Source organism: Maniola jurtina, chromosome 8 (assembly GCF_905333055.1).
Source record: "Maniola jurtina chromosome 8, ilManJurt1.1, whole genome shotgun sequence".
NCBI classification, from domain to species: domain Eukaryota; kingdom Metazoa; phylum Arthropoda; class Insecta; order Lepidoptera; family Nymphalidae; genus Maniola; species Maniola jurtina.
In genome coordinates this window covers 9,313,498-9,331,148 of record NC_060036.1, presented here as the reverse complement: position 1 = coordinate 9,331,148, position 17,651 = coordinate 9,313,498, and the positions used below count along the sequence as shown (strand labels likewise).

The 17,651-nt window shown below is 36.3% G+C and overlaps 1 protein-coding gene across 6 annotated transcripts in view; it reads right to left on the bottom strand.

Annotated features, from left to right (window-relative positions):
- LOC123867896 overlaps window positions 1–17,651 on the bottom strand; it is a 140,795-nt gene that overhangs the window by 22,653 nt on the left and 100,491 nt on the right. For all 6 annotated transcript variants that reach the window (XM_045910208.1, XM_045910207.1, XM_045910210.1 and 3 more), the window contains exons 2-3: window positions 12,464–12,706; window positions 9,978–10,138 (exon numbers count right to left, since the gene is read on the bottom strand). In XM_045910208.1, coding sequence (XP_045766164.1) covers window positions 9,978–10,138; window positions 12,464–12,706 — 404 coding nt within the window. The remainder of the gene's footprint in view (window positions 1–9,977; window positions 10,139–12,463; window positions 12,707–17,651) is intronic.

The following is a 17,651-nucleotide window of genomic DNA, read 5'->3' as shown; positions in this document are numbered from 1 at the left end:
TCGGATAACCTTGCACATTAAACTTGTGTTTTTTTGTGTTGGTTTTGGAGAGGACATTCCAATAATTCGATAAAAATATTTAAATAATACCTGCTTTTCTGAGTGACGCCAATAATTCAGAAGCGGGACGTGTCTCACGTTGTCTTAATTTCGCTTTGGTATCTTTTTGTAAACAACCCACTTTTGATTAAAATTTTTATTGAGTTTGATTTGGTGATTAAAATTTTTAGTTTTTTTTTTTAAGAATTTAGTCTTTTGTGAAGTGGAAAGTAATGTGCAATAAGTGGTTCAGATTTTGTATACATCGAATGAGAACTTAGTCGTTTGGATTTATTGTTGACTTGATATTAAAACTGAGAGTTCGGCAGTTCAAGGGTAGGTTTTAATGATTTGACGGAGGGCAGGATAGCCCATGATTTGGATTTGACTTAGGGCAAGGAAGCCCGCGACTGACATGACAAGATTGATTAGAAACACGAGGACGTGTTAAATTCAGGACGGCCGAACTGTAAGGTTATTTTTAAAAGTTGATTTGAGTTGTCAAAAATAATATAAAATTATTAATTTAGCTGATGAAGGTAGTTTGGTAAAATCGATATTTGGCTCATTCGATGTCATACAATCTGTTACTAGGAGGCCAACAAGATTGAACTTGCATAAATACGGGTGTTTTGAAGGTTTTAGTTTAGTCTCCTTCTGAGATTCGGAGCGATATCGCATATTTTCGGTATTTGGATTGTGAACTGAATAATTAGATGTTGTGATAGCAATCACGCTCTAATTAAATTATTTATTTTGGCATTAGTTTGTTTAGATTAAAACTCTCGGATAACCTTGCACATTAAACTTGTGTTTTTTTGTGTTGGTTTTGGAGAGGACATTCCAATAATTCGATAAAAATATTTAAATAATACCTGCTTTTCTGAGTGACGCCAATACTATAAACCACATATGTCATGTTATATAATAATTTATAAAACACGCTGTATAGAAGGTTTCTTTATAAGATTAAAAATGTTAGAAATGACTGTACCTCCAACATTTTTTATAGCTTTCTGCATGTCAAAGAGGGAGTCAAGAGTTTAATGCCTTCAAGTGATATCTTCATCCTATTTTCATAAAGTGCGTGTAAAGAGACGTAGGTATACTCGAGATGCCTTTTAGACGAGTTTCTCGCATACCTTTGTGAAAAATGCAGATTCGGTGATAAATATTATTCTACTGCTCTTGTTTTCGGTTAGACCTGTTATGGTTTGACCCCACTATCGTAAATTGGCAAATGGTTCGTGATAGCGCGAATTGTGTGGCCGGCGTCAATTTTATCCTTCCGCACATTCGCGTTAACCCAAAATAAACGTGGGTAGGTATAGATTTTTAAAAAACCCGCGGGAAATCTTTGTTTTTCCGAGATATACTTATCTATCCAATACACCACTAGGGAGGAATATTCGTGGCCACAGAAAGTAGCGTCTGGCGGCTAGATTTTTTTTATTCAGATACAAGTTAGCGCTTGACTGCAATCCCACATGGTGGTAAGTGATGATGCAGTCTAAGATGGAAGCGGGCTAACCTGGAAGGGGTATAGTAGCTTTTATTAAATCCATACCCCTGTGGGTGTGTGTTTGTCAATAGGGTGGTAACTAGCCACGGCCGAAGCCTCCCACCAGACCAGACCCGAGATTTAGAAATTATAAAATTCTAAATATCTGCCGGGAATCGAACCTAGGACCTCCCTCTAATAATACCACAGCGCTTATCTCTGCGCCAGGGGATCAACCTCCAACCAGTCTCCAAGAAGCCGCTGGATTTAGGCGGTTTAAGATCGTGGCATGTAAAAATTTCTACAAGAGAATTATGAGTAGGTACTATGACCAGCAGTGAATAGCTATCGTTGGACGAAGACATGAAGTTGGTACGAGTTTTAAAGTTATAAATTACGGGTACACGAAATGTATAAGAGTAGGTTTCCTACTCATTAACTTTTCTTTTAAAAGTACTTAAAAGCGCTTGTAAGTACTTTTTATTTCCTTCAAGTTCTCTAAAACCTTTTCCTTAATTTCCCTGGCGCGAAATTATGAGGCGTCAAGGGTTTCATACGGTGGTTCCGTAAGAAGCTCTAATGCGGACGTGCTTACGTCGTCCTTGGCGTGAGTGGATTGTTGTGGCGACACGTACCAACACCAAAGGAAACATTTTAGTGTCCTTGTACATCTTAGGGTCAGTTACACGTCAGCGAAGTATAGTTACCGTTAAAATTAAGATTACCTACAAAAAACCCGGTCAGGTGCAAGAGTTCCATCCCTACAACATAATTCTTTTCACTCAAAATTTCACCTCACTACATCTTACGGTTCTTGAGATACAGCCCGGACGTACAGACGGGCAGCGGAGGCTTAGTAATCCAAAGAGTGCCAATGGACCCTCCATTGGCACTCTTTGGATACGAAGAACAGTACAAAGCAAATTGGGTGGAATACTAAGTCAGAACTTCTACCTCCATGGTTATCGTTAAGAGTAAAATTTTACAAGTTAAAGACCCTGACAGCTACAGTTCACTTCGCTGCGCTGGCAGAATTCACACACCTATAAGAATATCATGGAAAATACCGACACTGCAGGTTTCCTCACAATTTATTAATGAATACATCAATTTAACATTATGGTATGATTTTCTCTCCCTTTACTTTAACAAGTAAACTTAAAGGTGTTTTTCATAATATACTTAAGTCATTTGGGAAATATATTAACCTCCCTTATTTAACGCCTTTATGCTAAAACGAGTTGCACCCGAACCTAAGTATAACAGAATAAGTAGGGATAACATTTTCTTGTTTTCTCAAGTGTAAAATTACCTACGCGCGACAGGTGTTTAATATTTCCTAGGTTGTTTCTTAGATAAAATGCGTGTAAAGAGCCTCGGGGAAAGCTCTAAAGCGGATTTCTCTGTGGCATCCTTTGCACGTTGTGGAGTTTAATTTTTTATATTTTTTCTGTGGAATTTTCTTGAAGCAAAAGTAAAAAAATTAACAATGCTTATGTTACGTACCCTATTTTTTATCATATTGATTTTTTATCAGCATGCAGTAGGAAATATTGTTTTAATACAGTTAGACCCCTAACGGAATTTTGACTAATATTTGTTAAATTGTATGAATTCAGGAATAAATACGTTACAAAATCTTTCTAAAAACTAAATTTTTGAAAATCCAACCCCTGAATGGTTGGATTTTCAAAAATCCTTTCTTAGCGGATGTCTACGTCATAATAGCTATCTGCTTGCCGAATTTCAGCCCGATCCGTCCAATAGTTTGAGCTGTGCGTTGATAGATCAATCAGTCAGCTTTTAATTTTATATTTTAGATTAAGTGAAGACCGCGACTTTATCTGTGTGGATTTTGGTGATAAAAAATCCCGTGGGAACTCTTTGATTTTTCCGGGATAAGAAGTAGTCTATGTCCATCTCCAGGATACAAGCTATCTATGTATTAAATTTTGTCAAACCCGGTTAAACGGCTTTAATATAGGCGTTAATAGCTATCAGACAGACACACTTTCGCATTTATTTAATAAAATTATATTCCATAATATTAACATTAGTATGGAAGTTTAGATTTAATAATACAGATTCTCACAATACTACTCAAGGATTATTAGATAAATCAGTTATATTTAGTGAGAATTCCAACTCCACTAGTAATAAATCAACACTAATAGTATCATATCGGGAGCTTGAAACGACGCGATGCAATGAATATTGATCTTCAGCTCAAATTGAGTTCGTCGAATATAAATTTACGTGAGCAATCACATTTGTGAAAATCAGCGCATACGATTTTCCACCATCGGCATCCATTTGATTCGATATGAATAGCTGAAATTAAAAATTTATACCTATCGCATGTCCATTGATTTATAATATAATACATATATGTTTTTATTAACTAATATCTGATACCCGCGATTTCGTGGATTTAGGTTTTTCTCATTGTTTTTCCAAGATAAGTAGTAGTAGTAGAGACGAGTAGCCTATGTTACTCTCCAGGTCTTTAACTAAGCCCATGCACATATCACGTTGAACCGTTACTCCGTTGCGACTTGATTGAAGGACAAACCAACAAACAGACACACTTTCGCATTTCGGAACATTCCGTCGAATTGTATATTATGGTATTACAGTCTGTAGACGGGATGTGCATGCTCTGAAGATTAACAAAATAACTTACCAACCCACATCTATTATTAAATTTTTATTGAATTGAAAACTTCTTTAGGCGATTTTGGGATGGGTTAAAACTTCAAGTTCGCATCACCGACATGCTAATGTCGGTGCTCGGAGTGCCGATGGATGTAACAACTAAAGTAATGTTACTGGTTTTAACTTACAAGTGTGCAGCGTTGGAAGACAGACGACATCAAACGAATTGTAGAGTCACTACAAGAGATCTATATTGAGCAATGAACGTCTATCGGTTGACGAAAATGATGATAATGACTATAACTCATAGGTATACGGTATATGGGGCAAAAAAATTACAGCCGAGAACGTTTTAATTCCACAGACTATATAAGAAAATGTCTTCAGCTCCTTCATACATGGTTGGTCGTGTACTTGCTTTAAAACAAGCAAGCAACGATAACCGGTACCAATTTAAACCACAGTCTTACTAATACAACTGGAGATAGCAACACGTAACGAAGCATTGCGCATTTATGCAGGCACTTAGATAAATCCCAGATCATTAAGCCGCGTTCACATTGAATAGCAGGGTCCCCACAAGTTCGCCACTTGGCAGCCTCGCGAATACTTGATTTGTCTTACAGCGTGAGAAGTAAAATCTATTTTTCCAGAATCACACCAAACGTACAGTCAGCCGCCGATTGTGACGCAACTTGGCAGCCTCGCGAATACGTCTTGATTGGTCTTACAGCGTGAGAAGTAAAATCTATTTTTCCTATCTTTGACTTAAAGAATCATACCAAACGTATAGTCAGCCGCGCACGCTCACTGTGAGCCCCAGAACTTAAAGTCAGACTGCATTTTTCATTCACACTATACTGACAATACGCTGTAGAGTATGTGGAACTAAGAAACCATGATAAAAGTAGGCAGGGCTAACTTGGTCATGTGAAGCGAGTAATTTTTTTTAAAAAAGCACCTATTCGACCTATAGAAGAGATAGAGACAAGAGTTTACGCGCTAGCAAGAGAGGCATCTATTAAGTTTTGGGCCAAGTGCTGTACGAGCTGAACTTTACTTCGCCGTAACAAGAGTCACTAAGTAGGTATTTAGTTAAACGTCTTTGCGGGTAGATTCTTCTGTATTTGGAAAGTAGTACTATAAGTGTTCTATGCTAAAAAGAAAAACCAAAATTTAGCTAAGCAAAAATAGATCATAGACGCGCCATTTGCTACCTCGATCGAAGGAGGCACTCGTCCTTAACGGCCATGGAAAGTAATGCCTAGCGAGGCTGCCGTGCTTATTGAAGACCACGCTAGTCAAGAACGCGTTTAATAGCGGTAGTGCGATTGCGATACACGTATTTTGAACAAGATAAATTCACTAAACGCAAAGATATACAGTAACGAGGATAAATGGAGCACTAAGTAAGTATTTATCACTGCATTCAATCCCATCATGCAAATAAGTATTTGTTCAATAGCCCTGACTATAGTACAACAAACTTATCTACATTGATTATATGATACTACTTGCTAGAAATAGTAGCTGCGGTGAAGCCGAATGCCATTTTGCCGAATAATTTTTTTATGTAACATGGTAAATCAAACTTTACCTAAACTCGTGTCTGTAAGTTCTTTTTCGCCGTAGATTTGCTAAAACTCTCTAGAATTGTGGATTGCTTTTTTGTTACTCAGAATAAACTCACGCTTGACCAGTGTCTCATTTGATGAAAAGTAATGATTAAAACCCCTAGCTCTTTTAATCTAGATTTATTGCAATAAAGTAGCTGCATGTTGTTTTATTATCGCATTATTTTATCATACAGTCACAAAATATAGTCCAGAGAAACAGTAAAATAAACCAAACATCAATGCAATACATATTTACAACTTCATAAAGGCTTTATATTTGAATTCAGAGTATTTTATATTTCATCCGAATTGTGTGCAAACATTTTAAACTTTCTTGTGAATAGCGTAGGATTTATTTTACCTCGTCTACATATTTTTATAAAACCCACTTTAGTTTATATTATTACAATATTTTGTTTCTCTTTAATAGCTGCTATGACACCCACTATTCGATCCGAGAGTGTCGGTCGTTGAGATGAAGTACATTCGATATGAATATTTATTTTACTGAGTAGGTACTTATTTCACACCTACGTAGACAATAGAATTTTTCGCCAGAAGCTATTTTATACTATTATTTAACAACGCAACTCGACGGATTTGTTATCAGTAGGTGGTAGGAATGTAAGGACCTGTTTATTATCAATCAGATAATAATATAGGCACCTATTTATCTATCTAGCCTACCAGTATGTATGTAAGGAATCTTTATAGGTTAATCTAAGAATGTGTATTCGTCCATCTAAATATCTGTTTGTATGTTGCGACCATAAAGAAAGCAGGGAGAACGACCTGCCTGGCCAAATGGTACCCGCTGTGGTCTTATCAGTGGTAGGTCCCGGGTTCGATTCCCGGCAGGATTTGGAATTTTATAATTTCTAAATCACTGGTCTGGTCTAAAGTGAGGCCATGGCTAGTTACCACCCTACTGACAAAGCCGTGCCGCCAAGCGATTTAGGGTTTTCGTGTAGAGACCAAATGGGTATAACTGCCATACCCCTTCCAGGTTAGTCAGCTTCCATCTTAGACTTCATAATCACTTATCGCCAAGTGAGATTGCAGTCAAGGGCTAACTTGTATCTGAATAAAAAAAAAATGAAGTTGACAAATTAAGGCGCACATATTTTATTCATACGAGAATTAAAAAACGAGGAAACAGCGCCTACTGTCGAAGTAAGAAAGCAATTTACATGTAATCGCCAGCAATAAGTAAAAAACGACAGACAAGTCGTGTCTCTTTCTCATTACAAATAAAATGTCTGTCGAAGCAAAAGACCACTTTACATGTAATCTTTATTAAATAATACAAAACTGAAGCACGCCATCGTAGGTTTTACGAGGTAATTCATTAGGCGAACTAACTTGTAGCGAGAGTCGGGACCTAATTAGCATCAAACAAGTCGCCAGAGGGCGCGTGGGTGAAATGTGACAGGGTAGGTGATACCCGATTTCCTGTTAACAAATTTATGACCATTGATCATACGAGTTGTATTTAATAGATAACTATTACAGAGTCATGATTCAGTAAAGTCTGGTAACGTTTAGCAATAGAATACTTTACATCTATGTTTATGATAAAATTGGTATAATGCGTAAAAATGACTTTTCATGCGCCATTTTAACTTTGTGTCAAATGTTATGTCAAAAGTACTATTTTAGCCCTTATTTTAAAGGTGAATCGTACTCTTATGACATTACAGTTAACCCATAAAGTCAACAGGGCGCGTGAGAAATCATTTTGTACGGACTGTTACTAGATGATGCCAACTTAGTCCGCGTTTTTTCAAAAATCCCGTCGGAGCTGTATGAATTTTCGGGATAAAAAGTACCTTACATCTAAAAAGTAGCTATCTCTGTACCAAATACTTGGTTTTTAAAATTATTACCATTGCGTCGGAACTCTTTGATTTTCTGGAGCAAAAAGTAGCTTATATCCGACCTTGGAATGCAAGTTATCTCTGGACCAAATTTCGTCAGAATCTATATTAATATTAATATATAAATGAGGCTGAAAAAAATCGTAACAAAAATGATAAATTTAAGTATAAAATGTTTTACTAGGTTACCTATTAAATTATTGACATAGGTAGGTACACATAACTCAACCACCACTTCCGTGATTTTGAGCTATTCCGTTCGCTACTAATGCAAAACTCTTGTAAATCTCAGATATGAAGCGGAAAGAAATGAGTACCTACCTAAGTATGTAAAATACTGTAGTATTTCACATAAACATACAATAGTTTACGCCATCATTTGAACCAACAAACAATATGTGATAACTGATAATATTAGTTTTGAATTTAGAACTTGTAAAAAAAAGCTACCAATTTAAAAACATGTCAAATCGTAGTAGTTAGTGTATTCAAAGTTACTAAACCAGAAGGCCAAAATCGTAAAGGCTGATCCAAACCAGCGCACGCGCATGAAGTGCATAAGACGAACGTTAGACTATAGCCGTTATAATATATTATATTATATTTATACGTATATTCATAATAATATTATTCTTATGAGATAGGTTTAACTCATGAAAGTTTTCATTCTAAAACAAAACAAATAATGGGCGAATAGCCGTTACAGTTAACTATGGACCAATATAATTTTCCTCTACACGTATAAATTACCCGCAATGGATAGTGGTTGCAATTGATTTTATCTCCCATGCGACTCAGCGGTGACACAGATGCTTAGTTTCAGTTAAAATAATTACTGCAAAATTCCACTTCCTCGAAACGTAAGGACATTTCTCGGTTCGTTAATTTAAATTTATTTTACTGCCTACAATGAGGTAATTAAACGAGAACGCGCTTATTCTGGTGCTACATGGAATTGTTTTTGTATTTGTGTTTTTATTTTGAAGTTCTGAACTAACTGTGCGAAGTTCAACAGAACAGACATGGCTACTATACGCTACAGTAAAAGGTAAGTTTGTGCGGATGTCATTATCAAACGTACAATTGTTTATAGAACGTTGAACAATGTCAGTTGCTGGATGAATGTTCAAGTTTCAGGTAAACTTTATATAGCCTTATATTTTTCTCTTGTAACAGAGGACGATCCATAAAACATAAAGTAACGCGACAATCATATGGTTTTTTTTATACCATACCAAGTTACCTTGTCCTTGACTGCGATCTTATCCGGTGGCAAGTGTTGATGCAGTCTAAGATGGAAACGGGCTAACATGGGATAGGTATGGCAATTCTATTAAACCCATACTTACCCCTTGTCGTTTTCTACACGTCATCGTACAGGAATGCTTAATCGCTTGGTACCTTTAAAAGTATGTGTACTAAGCTAAATATTTTGAATCCTTCCTATGAATGCATTTCACAATTTAACGACTCACAAGGCATTCTCCATCTTAGCTCCTGTCGCCAATCGAACGTCTGATTTCAATTTAGATAAACCGTTAAACATGCCCCGTAAAAGCTTATCTAACAAGTACACCTGCTCAGTCAAAATAATTTACAATACATAGTCCTACTTTAATCAAAATCATTCTTCGCTCTTATTACAATGGGAGAAGGCCTATTTTGAATACTTCCCGTTCATTGTTTTAGGAGTTGAAAGTAAGCAAAGTTTACGATATGGCACGGTGGAACAGATTCGAAATTACGATAATATCGAATTTCGCACTTTGTAGCTGATAATGGCTTATTTATTCTAGTCTTTACGATCGTTATACTGACCTATTGTTCTACATTTGCAAACACATTCTAAACAATCATTTAAACCGACCAGAGTAAGCGACATACGTTAGTTCGAAAAACCGATAGAGGAGACACCGAGGTCTTAGACGACGAGGTGGTGACCTCGCACCGGAAAAAAACCCCCACTAGGTGGACAGACGACATCAAACACGTCGCAGGGAGCCGCTGGATTCAGGCGGCGCAACACGGCGGCGTATGGAAGTCCCTGCAAGAGACCTATGCCCAGCAGTGGACATCTTCCGTTAAATAATAATGATGATGCAAATAAAAAGATAAACTAACTGTCTGGCATATTAAAAGTAGTCTAGTTTAAGAATCTCAGATGTTTCCTTCTATGTCTACCTAGTCTTGACAAAATATCAGTTTCTTAAATTAAGTATATCAGCGGTCAAAATAGAATTTTAGTATGGAATTTTAACACTTTCCCGTAAGAGTAAGTTGTATGGTTACCTCTGGTAATTGTGTTGTTGGTTGTGAATCAACGGCTGCGTGGGCTGGGCCAGCAGCAACTGCTTTTGCTGCTGCTGTCGCTGCAACATTTGCTTCCCGAATACACCGTATCCGAACCCGTAAATCTCGTCTTCTTCCTTGTCGGTTAGACAACTGGACGGCTGAGAAATATACAAGTGTAAATTAAAAATTTATAACACCCCCGACAAGTAAAGGTTACAGTAACTAGAAAAGAGGTGATAACTTTCAAAAGGCGGAACCGATGTTCTTGGATTATAGCTAAGAACACTCTCGATCAAGCCACCTTTCAAACAAAAAAAAAACTAAATCAAAATCGGTTCATTAGTTTAGTTTGTGGTCAAGCGCTTACCTATAGTGAATAAAAAAAAAAGAGCCACGATGCCACAGACAGATACACAGATACACACGTCAAACTAATAACACCCCTCTTTTTGGGTCGGGGGTTAAAAATATATTAAAGTTATTGTTTGACTTGAATATAATTATTATGATACGAAAGTTCTGAATTTCAAAAATTTATTCCTTAGAATTTTGTTAAGGTATTTTAATTTTTTAAAGATAAGGTTGAAATATAATTAATATAAGTTATAATACAGTGAGTTTTAAACTATCTTGGGAATTTATACCTTAGAACTTGGTTTGTTGGCTTTTTGCTTAGGTACTCAAACATTCTAAAGTTAATACATACCCATTTCAATATTAATTTTATGAATTGTTTGATAACAATTTCTGTTTAGATTTATAAACACAGCAATTAACGACTTATTTATTATTAGCTCAAGTCCGCAAGTTCATCTAAGTGGATTAAGGGTTTTTAAAATCTCGCGGAAACTATGACTTTCTGGCATAAAAAGTACCTTTTCTATCGCCGCGCGCTGACAACATCGGTTCTGAGATTGAGCGTGAAAAGATAACATGAAGATAGATAGACAAACAACACACACTTTCGCATTTATGTAACAATATTATATTTACATGGTAGTTTAAATATGTATGGATGGATATGGATAAATTCGCATGGCTTGTTTGTAACTAATTCAAATCGATAGTTTGCCCAATCCATGCTTTCATGTACGATATTTAGTTGCATATTCAAACCTTCAAGCCTCAAGTTTGGCACAATAATAACCTAACTATATAATATTTATCTACGCAGATTAATATTCCGATAAACTATGACGGTTATTTACTGATAGCTTTAATAAATGTCCAATATGTTTATCTTTAATTGGTCAGTAAAGCTGAAAATAATTTTGCACCAATACGTTGTCTTGTCACAGATGATAACCCGAAGGTCTCAACTGGTCACATCAATAGCTCGATAAAAGGAAGTTACTCGGTTTCTGCTTCGTACTGAGGTAGACATAAGTAATGATAATAGGTAGGTATATTTGAATATTTTTTACGTTTTTAACTCTGATGACCATAGTGCATTAGAATTCTGATTTGCATGGGGCGTATATTTTATATTAAAAGTGATAATCCATACTTTTTATTGAAAATGTTACAATACAATTGAAAGCCGGTCTTATCGCGTGGAATGGTGATAAGAATACTAGCTTCACCTCCGCGCTGCAGTCAGGCTGATCCTTTGCGCAAAATATGAGCCAGCCCTTATGAGGTTATAACCCCAGTGAAATGTTTCGGAAATAAACCATACTTAATAAATAAATGCGAAAGTATGTTCAGTCTGCGACGTATGCATAGCTCATCCGTGTAACTGATTTGGTACTAGAGATCGCTTTTGATAATAATAGGAAGCTATAACAAACATAATCTAGTTTTTGCCCCGAAAAAAAAATACACTATTTAAAAACCTAAATATAGGGCATGAAGTCGTTGACATCATTTATTTGGTGCAGAGATATCTTGCATCGAGAATACTATCCATCCCGGAAAACCGAAGTGTCGCCACAGAATTTAAAGAATGCAAATCTATAGGTACGGATGAAATCGTGGGCGCGAGCGGGCGTCTAGTAGGTATGTTCTTATAAGTTTTTTTTTTTACCCTACGATACGAAAAACCCCTGATATGATGTCAGAGACGTTTTTAAATTTTAAAATTTTGTTGTAATTTTTTTTAATAAAAAATTTAAGTTTTAGAAGGAACAGAACCTTGTAATTTTTGCCCATGTTAATTTTTGTATTCAACAATACTTAACAACATTGCGCCTTCATTATCTGGTTATGTTCCTTTTAATGACTATTCCTGTTTTTTTGACGTGACAACGTCTTATAATTCGATAGAGCCGGCTGCACGCACGAAAAAACATGACTCATGCGGCGTTACCTCGCTCTGAGGCGTTCCATGTAAGGCTTGAAGTGCAAGCGAGAGCGCGGAACGAGCGACAAAGAAGCACAATCGGCCTTTGTTGTCACGTTCAACTTTCGTCAGTAAACCGACTTTAAAAACAACCAATTTTTTTTTTAATTCCTGCTATTATTTTAGTTAATTTAAAACTCACCGAATACTTTCCAGGCACATAAATGGGTTGAGAATGCGACGTCGTCAAATTGTTTAACGCCAGCGAGCCGGGACTCGCTGATGGAGGAGTTCCAGTTCCCCCCAGTACTCTCATCCTTGGAGACATTTCTTCCCATTCGTGCCTCCTCAGTTCCTCGAGGTGATCCAGTACATCGCCGTAATGCGTGGAAAACAAATCCGCATACCGTGATGCCAGGCCTTCTAGATAACCGCGGTCACCATCCTGTAAACAAAGATGCAATTAAGAACAAGTATTAACGACGACATCACCAAGCTTGCGTAAAAAATTTGAAGGAGGCTCGCCCAACACCATAATGAGCAGGCCTATGTTCAACAATGGATAAATAAGGGCTAACAAAGAAGAAGAAGAAGAAGATTAACAACAATTATTGCAATATCTTTAGTAATATATTAGCTGTGATAGCCTAGTGGTTAGAACGTCCGCCTCCAATCGGAGGTCGGGGGTTCGATCCCGGGCACGCACCTCTAACTTTTCAGTTATGTGCGTTTTAAGCAATTAAATATAACTTGCTTTAACGGTGAAGGAAAACATCGTGAGGAAACCTGCATGCCTGAGAGTTCTCCATGTTCTCAAAGGTGTGTGAAGTCTGCCAATCCGCATTGGGCCAGCGTGGCAGACGTAGACATACGCTAAAAAGGATTTTTGAAAATTTTACCCCTAAAATATAAAATAGGAAAACGAAATTTGTGTTCTCCAAACTCGCGGGTATAAGCTAGTATGAGTATGAGATAAAAACAGTAGGTACTAAGCGCGGCAATTGGTATTAAAAGTTACATTCTGCTAATTACATTGCCTATTAAAGCTTCAGCTCGGAAAAAGTATAAAAACCGTAATTATCTGACGCCTAGAGACCTATTTAACTCGAGGTCGCTTCCTTCCACGCAATTTCCGCCGAACCCCGAAAAAGAGAAAAAATACAAGAGTGTAATGCTGGACAATTAAATACTGTGGTTCCAAATTATAGCAGGAAATATAAATTAGCTAAGCAAAAAATCTTAAATTACTGTAATTAATTAAAACTTTCAACGCAAAAGAATAACGAAATTTTTTGTTTCCGATCTATAAAATAAAACATAAGACAATTAAGAAAAAATTGAGTTAAAGTTTCCTAAAGTATTTTCTTAGAGAAATTACTGATTCGTAGCAATGCAACTTGCGTGCTTCACATTATGCGTTGATCTAGGTACTATGTAAGAAAGGAACCACGCAAGCGCGATACGCGAGTACCTATTCCAGTTGACTTAAAATGGTTCAACACAAACGGATGAACTCTACGCGAACGCATAGATGACGAATAGACAGATAAACAAACCAAATTTTTATACATAACATTGTTATAGGTAAATGTAAGTAAAATAAAATAATAAAATATCCTTTAAAATAAAGAAAATAATGTAACTTACAATAAAGAAATAATGTAATAACTTTACAGCTTATATAATATAACAGCTATACTCGGACACAAGATATAGTAAAATCTTTCTGGAAAGCTAGGCAAAAGCTGAATATTTAGTAACTATTAGAAAATTATGGCGGTAAAATGTATTGCAAAGTATAAAGTACAAGCGATAAGACGTACCATCACGTTTTTTTAGAGACCTGCCAAGTTTATTTCGTAAAAATACCATCATGCGCCACGATAACAAACGTACTTACTCGTAATTTTAAGAAAATTATCTTCAGAGTCCTTACAGTTCCTCAATACATAAAAACAACGTTAATTCAATGAAGAACACTTACTCGTATTTCGAAAGGTGAGATTTTATCTTCACAAAATACTTGAACGAGCGATGTTGGCACGCGAAATCGAAGTTAATAACACCAAACAAGTTTAATCGGTAAGCAACGCGGTCGAAAATAAAATAAACGAAACACCCACCTCAGTGTAAACAAAGTATTTCATTACGAACTGTAAACCAACAACATGACCTCCGGCGAGATTTCTCCATTTCTCTGGAGTCTGGACAAACACTGTTGATTCAGCAAGTAAAAAGTATCATCTTATGACTTAAGCTGGCGAGCTACGTTTCTTCTAGTACGTAGACGCATTTGAGTGGGTAGAATTTTATTTATAAGGAGGTAATGAATCAAAGGATCTGTTTTCTGAAAGATTTTTTTGCGAATATGCACTGATGAAACATTTACATAAAAACATGTTGAAAATTTTAATTTCTGTGAAGATATCGCATTGTGTTTGCTTTGTCATATTACAAGAGGAACTTGTTTCAACAAATCTTGAAATCTGTAGAAGAATTTACCTGATTTTCAACACAGTACAACCAGCAAGAGAATCGTCACTAATGATGACCTGTCAAACATTCGCATGTTTAACAGGGCTCTCTCCGTCACTCGTTTCATACAATCGTAGTTCCAATTTCATTTGAATATTAAGCAACCAAAGTCCATGAAATTTTGCAGACATATTCTAGAAACTAATATCTATGTCTGTGGTTTTCCAGATTTCTGTTAAAATATTCGGTTTCAAAGTTACGCGGTCTTAAGAATTTACATACAAATCTTTGAGCCCCTGTAATTTTAAAACTACATATTTTTAGAAAAATTTAAAACACCACAGACACAGATATTAGTTTCTAGAATATGTCTGCAAAATTTCATGTACTTTGGTTGCTTAATATTCAAATGAAATTGGAACTACGATTGTATGAAACGAGTGACGGAGAGAGCCCTCTTAATATATTTTTTTGTGGAAACTCCCGGTTAAATAATAAATAATAATAATCTACAGATCGTCCGATTTGTTTCGTAGTTGGATAAATATTTTTGATACAATAAATTCGACTGATGACTCATAAATCATCATATGTATTGTAAAATAACTAACTCGGAGTGTAAAAAGTGACTTTGATAGTACTTTTATATCCTGAAGAAATTGGTTAGTTGTGCAAAATTTCATAATAAGATACTCGTACCGATTCGTACTCGAAATAAATAAACGATTAAACTTTTATTTTTTTCATTTGTATAGAAGATTTGACTAAGATTAATTTATAAACTTGTCTCATTTTGATTTGCTTGACTATGATTAATTATAATCATTATTATTAGAACCGTAACATATTTTAAAAAGTTAATTAATTTACGTCCCTTTACGTCCATAAACTATGTCATTACGTAGTGATTTACGTCACTTTGGATTTGGATCAAAGATTTGATTTGATTTTGAAGGAGATTTGAATAGCCTAGGTTTTAAGTAATTAAATATCACTTGTTTTAACGGTGAAGGCAAACATCGTGATTTTAAGCTTATTTCATGGTTTGGATATTGTCCATGCAACTGGGTTGGAATATCGACAGAGTATGCAAATTAATCGTGGTACATACCCGTTATCTATAACAAGAGGAAACCTGCATGCCTGTGAGTTCCCTATAATGTTCTCAGAAGTATGTTGAGTCTGCCAATCCGCACTTGACCAGCGTGGTAGACTAGGGCCAAAATCCTTCTCACTCTTAGAAGAGACCCGTGCTCTGTAGTGAGCCAGCCATGGCTTAATCATGATGATGATAATGTGAGAAAATAAAATCTGAGAGTAGTGAAGTGAAAATCTGTTAATATAGTGTGATAGTTAGCTGATTGTTGTTAGAGAGTGTATAAAGTTAAATGAAGATACCATAGTACTGTAGGTGAACGACCAGGATGCTATCCGTCAAGCCAAAAAGAATCAGTAGCTATCCACTGGAGCAGCGTACTTAGAATTCAACCAGTCGCGCGTCGAGTCGAAGATGGCCGAGGGTTTATTTCCATTTTTAAATGAGAGCGGCTGAGAGCTTTGTCGGCTCTGAGTTTGTGCTTCGCGTTTTAAGTGGATTAAATCGCTCTACGCTCGTAAAACCGACAAGTGGTTCAGCTAAGAATTCAAGTAACCGTTCGACTTTTGCATGAGAAAGTGCTCGCGGGGCCTCGCTTCGCACTTACTCTGCGCAATTTGATGCGACCGGAGTTTATTTTTTTTCCTCCTGTAGGAATCGCGGCCGATTCACATCTAAGCGGGCTGCCGTTGCTTTGTGAATACTCAATGAAAGAAATTCATTAACGCTATCTCCCCAATGAAGCTCTTTTCGGATTAACGGCTTGTCTGATCTTCAGGGATTACGTTATTTATGTTTAACTGTAAAACGTATAATGTAGTTGTTTGCTTTACATTAATTGCTCTCTTACTGTCTTTTTTCTGAGCCCGAGTTTTTGCAATTTTAATAGCTTTGGTTATGTTTTCATTACGCAAATCTTAATTTCTTGCGTTTTGACTTTTAACAGATCTTTAACTATTCTTTGAAAAATTGCCACTGAGCATAAGTCGCGTTACTAAACCTTGAATAGAATAAAACTTAGAACATTTGTCATTTGCAAGTTTCAAGATGCTCTAGATTTTCTCGGAATACCTCCTCCAATTTGCCGTATGTCGTGATCGCCGCGTCTGGAGCAGAATGAAGTATTGCTGTTTTGGGAAATACCGTCTTCTCTAAATTGTGTTTGTGCTGAAGCACGCAAAATTGTTTCCTAAAGCAAAGACTTTTTTTAACAAATAAATAGCAAACACTTTGTTTTCGCGTCCAAAATGCATCATGCACAGGGTACTTTCTTATGTGTTTGTCAAGTAATTTTTTTTACAGAAGCCATGAACGGTGAACAAAAGAATTTTCTAGACAGGAGAAATATTAAAAATGATCATTTTTGAGTTAATATTCCATACACTGCTTCAATGTAAGACTAGTGAACATGAATCAAAGACATTATATGAATGAATCCGAGTTAGACTTAGCGAAATGAGGGGGCAGGTGAAACCGCTCATAAATCCTCTTGGACGTCGCCTCTGCCCGGCACGCGGAACATTGTCTTATTGTGCTACCGTTTCTTGTTTTGTTCGTCGTCGCCAGGGCTATTTGTGATTTGCCATCTCTTTATAGGACCAATTCTACTGCATCTCCGATTTAATCGTTCGATCTTATTCCTTTTTGCTACACGCGGTTTATACGTCGTCAATGCTGCTCTTTTTGCTACTTCAGTGTTTTGTAATTACGAACTGTTCCCACATACTAAATGCTGGTTCATCCTAATCATTAAGTAACTTAGGTATACAAACGTGGTAACAGTTAAGTAATGATCCTTACCAAGTTTCATCACAACTTT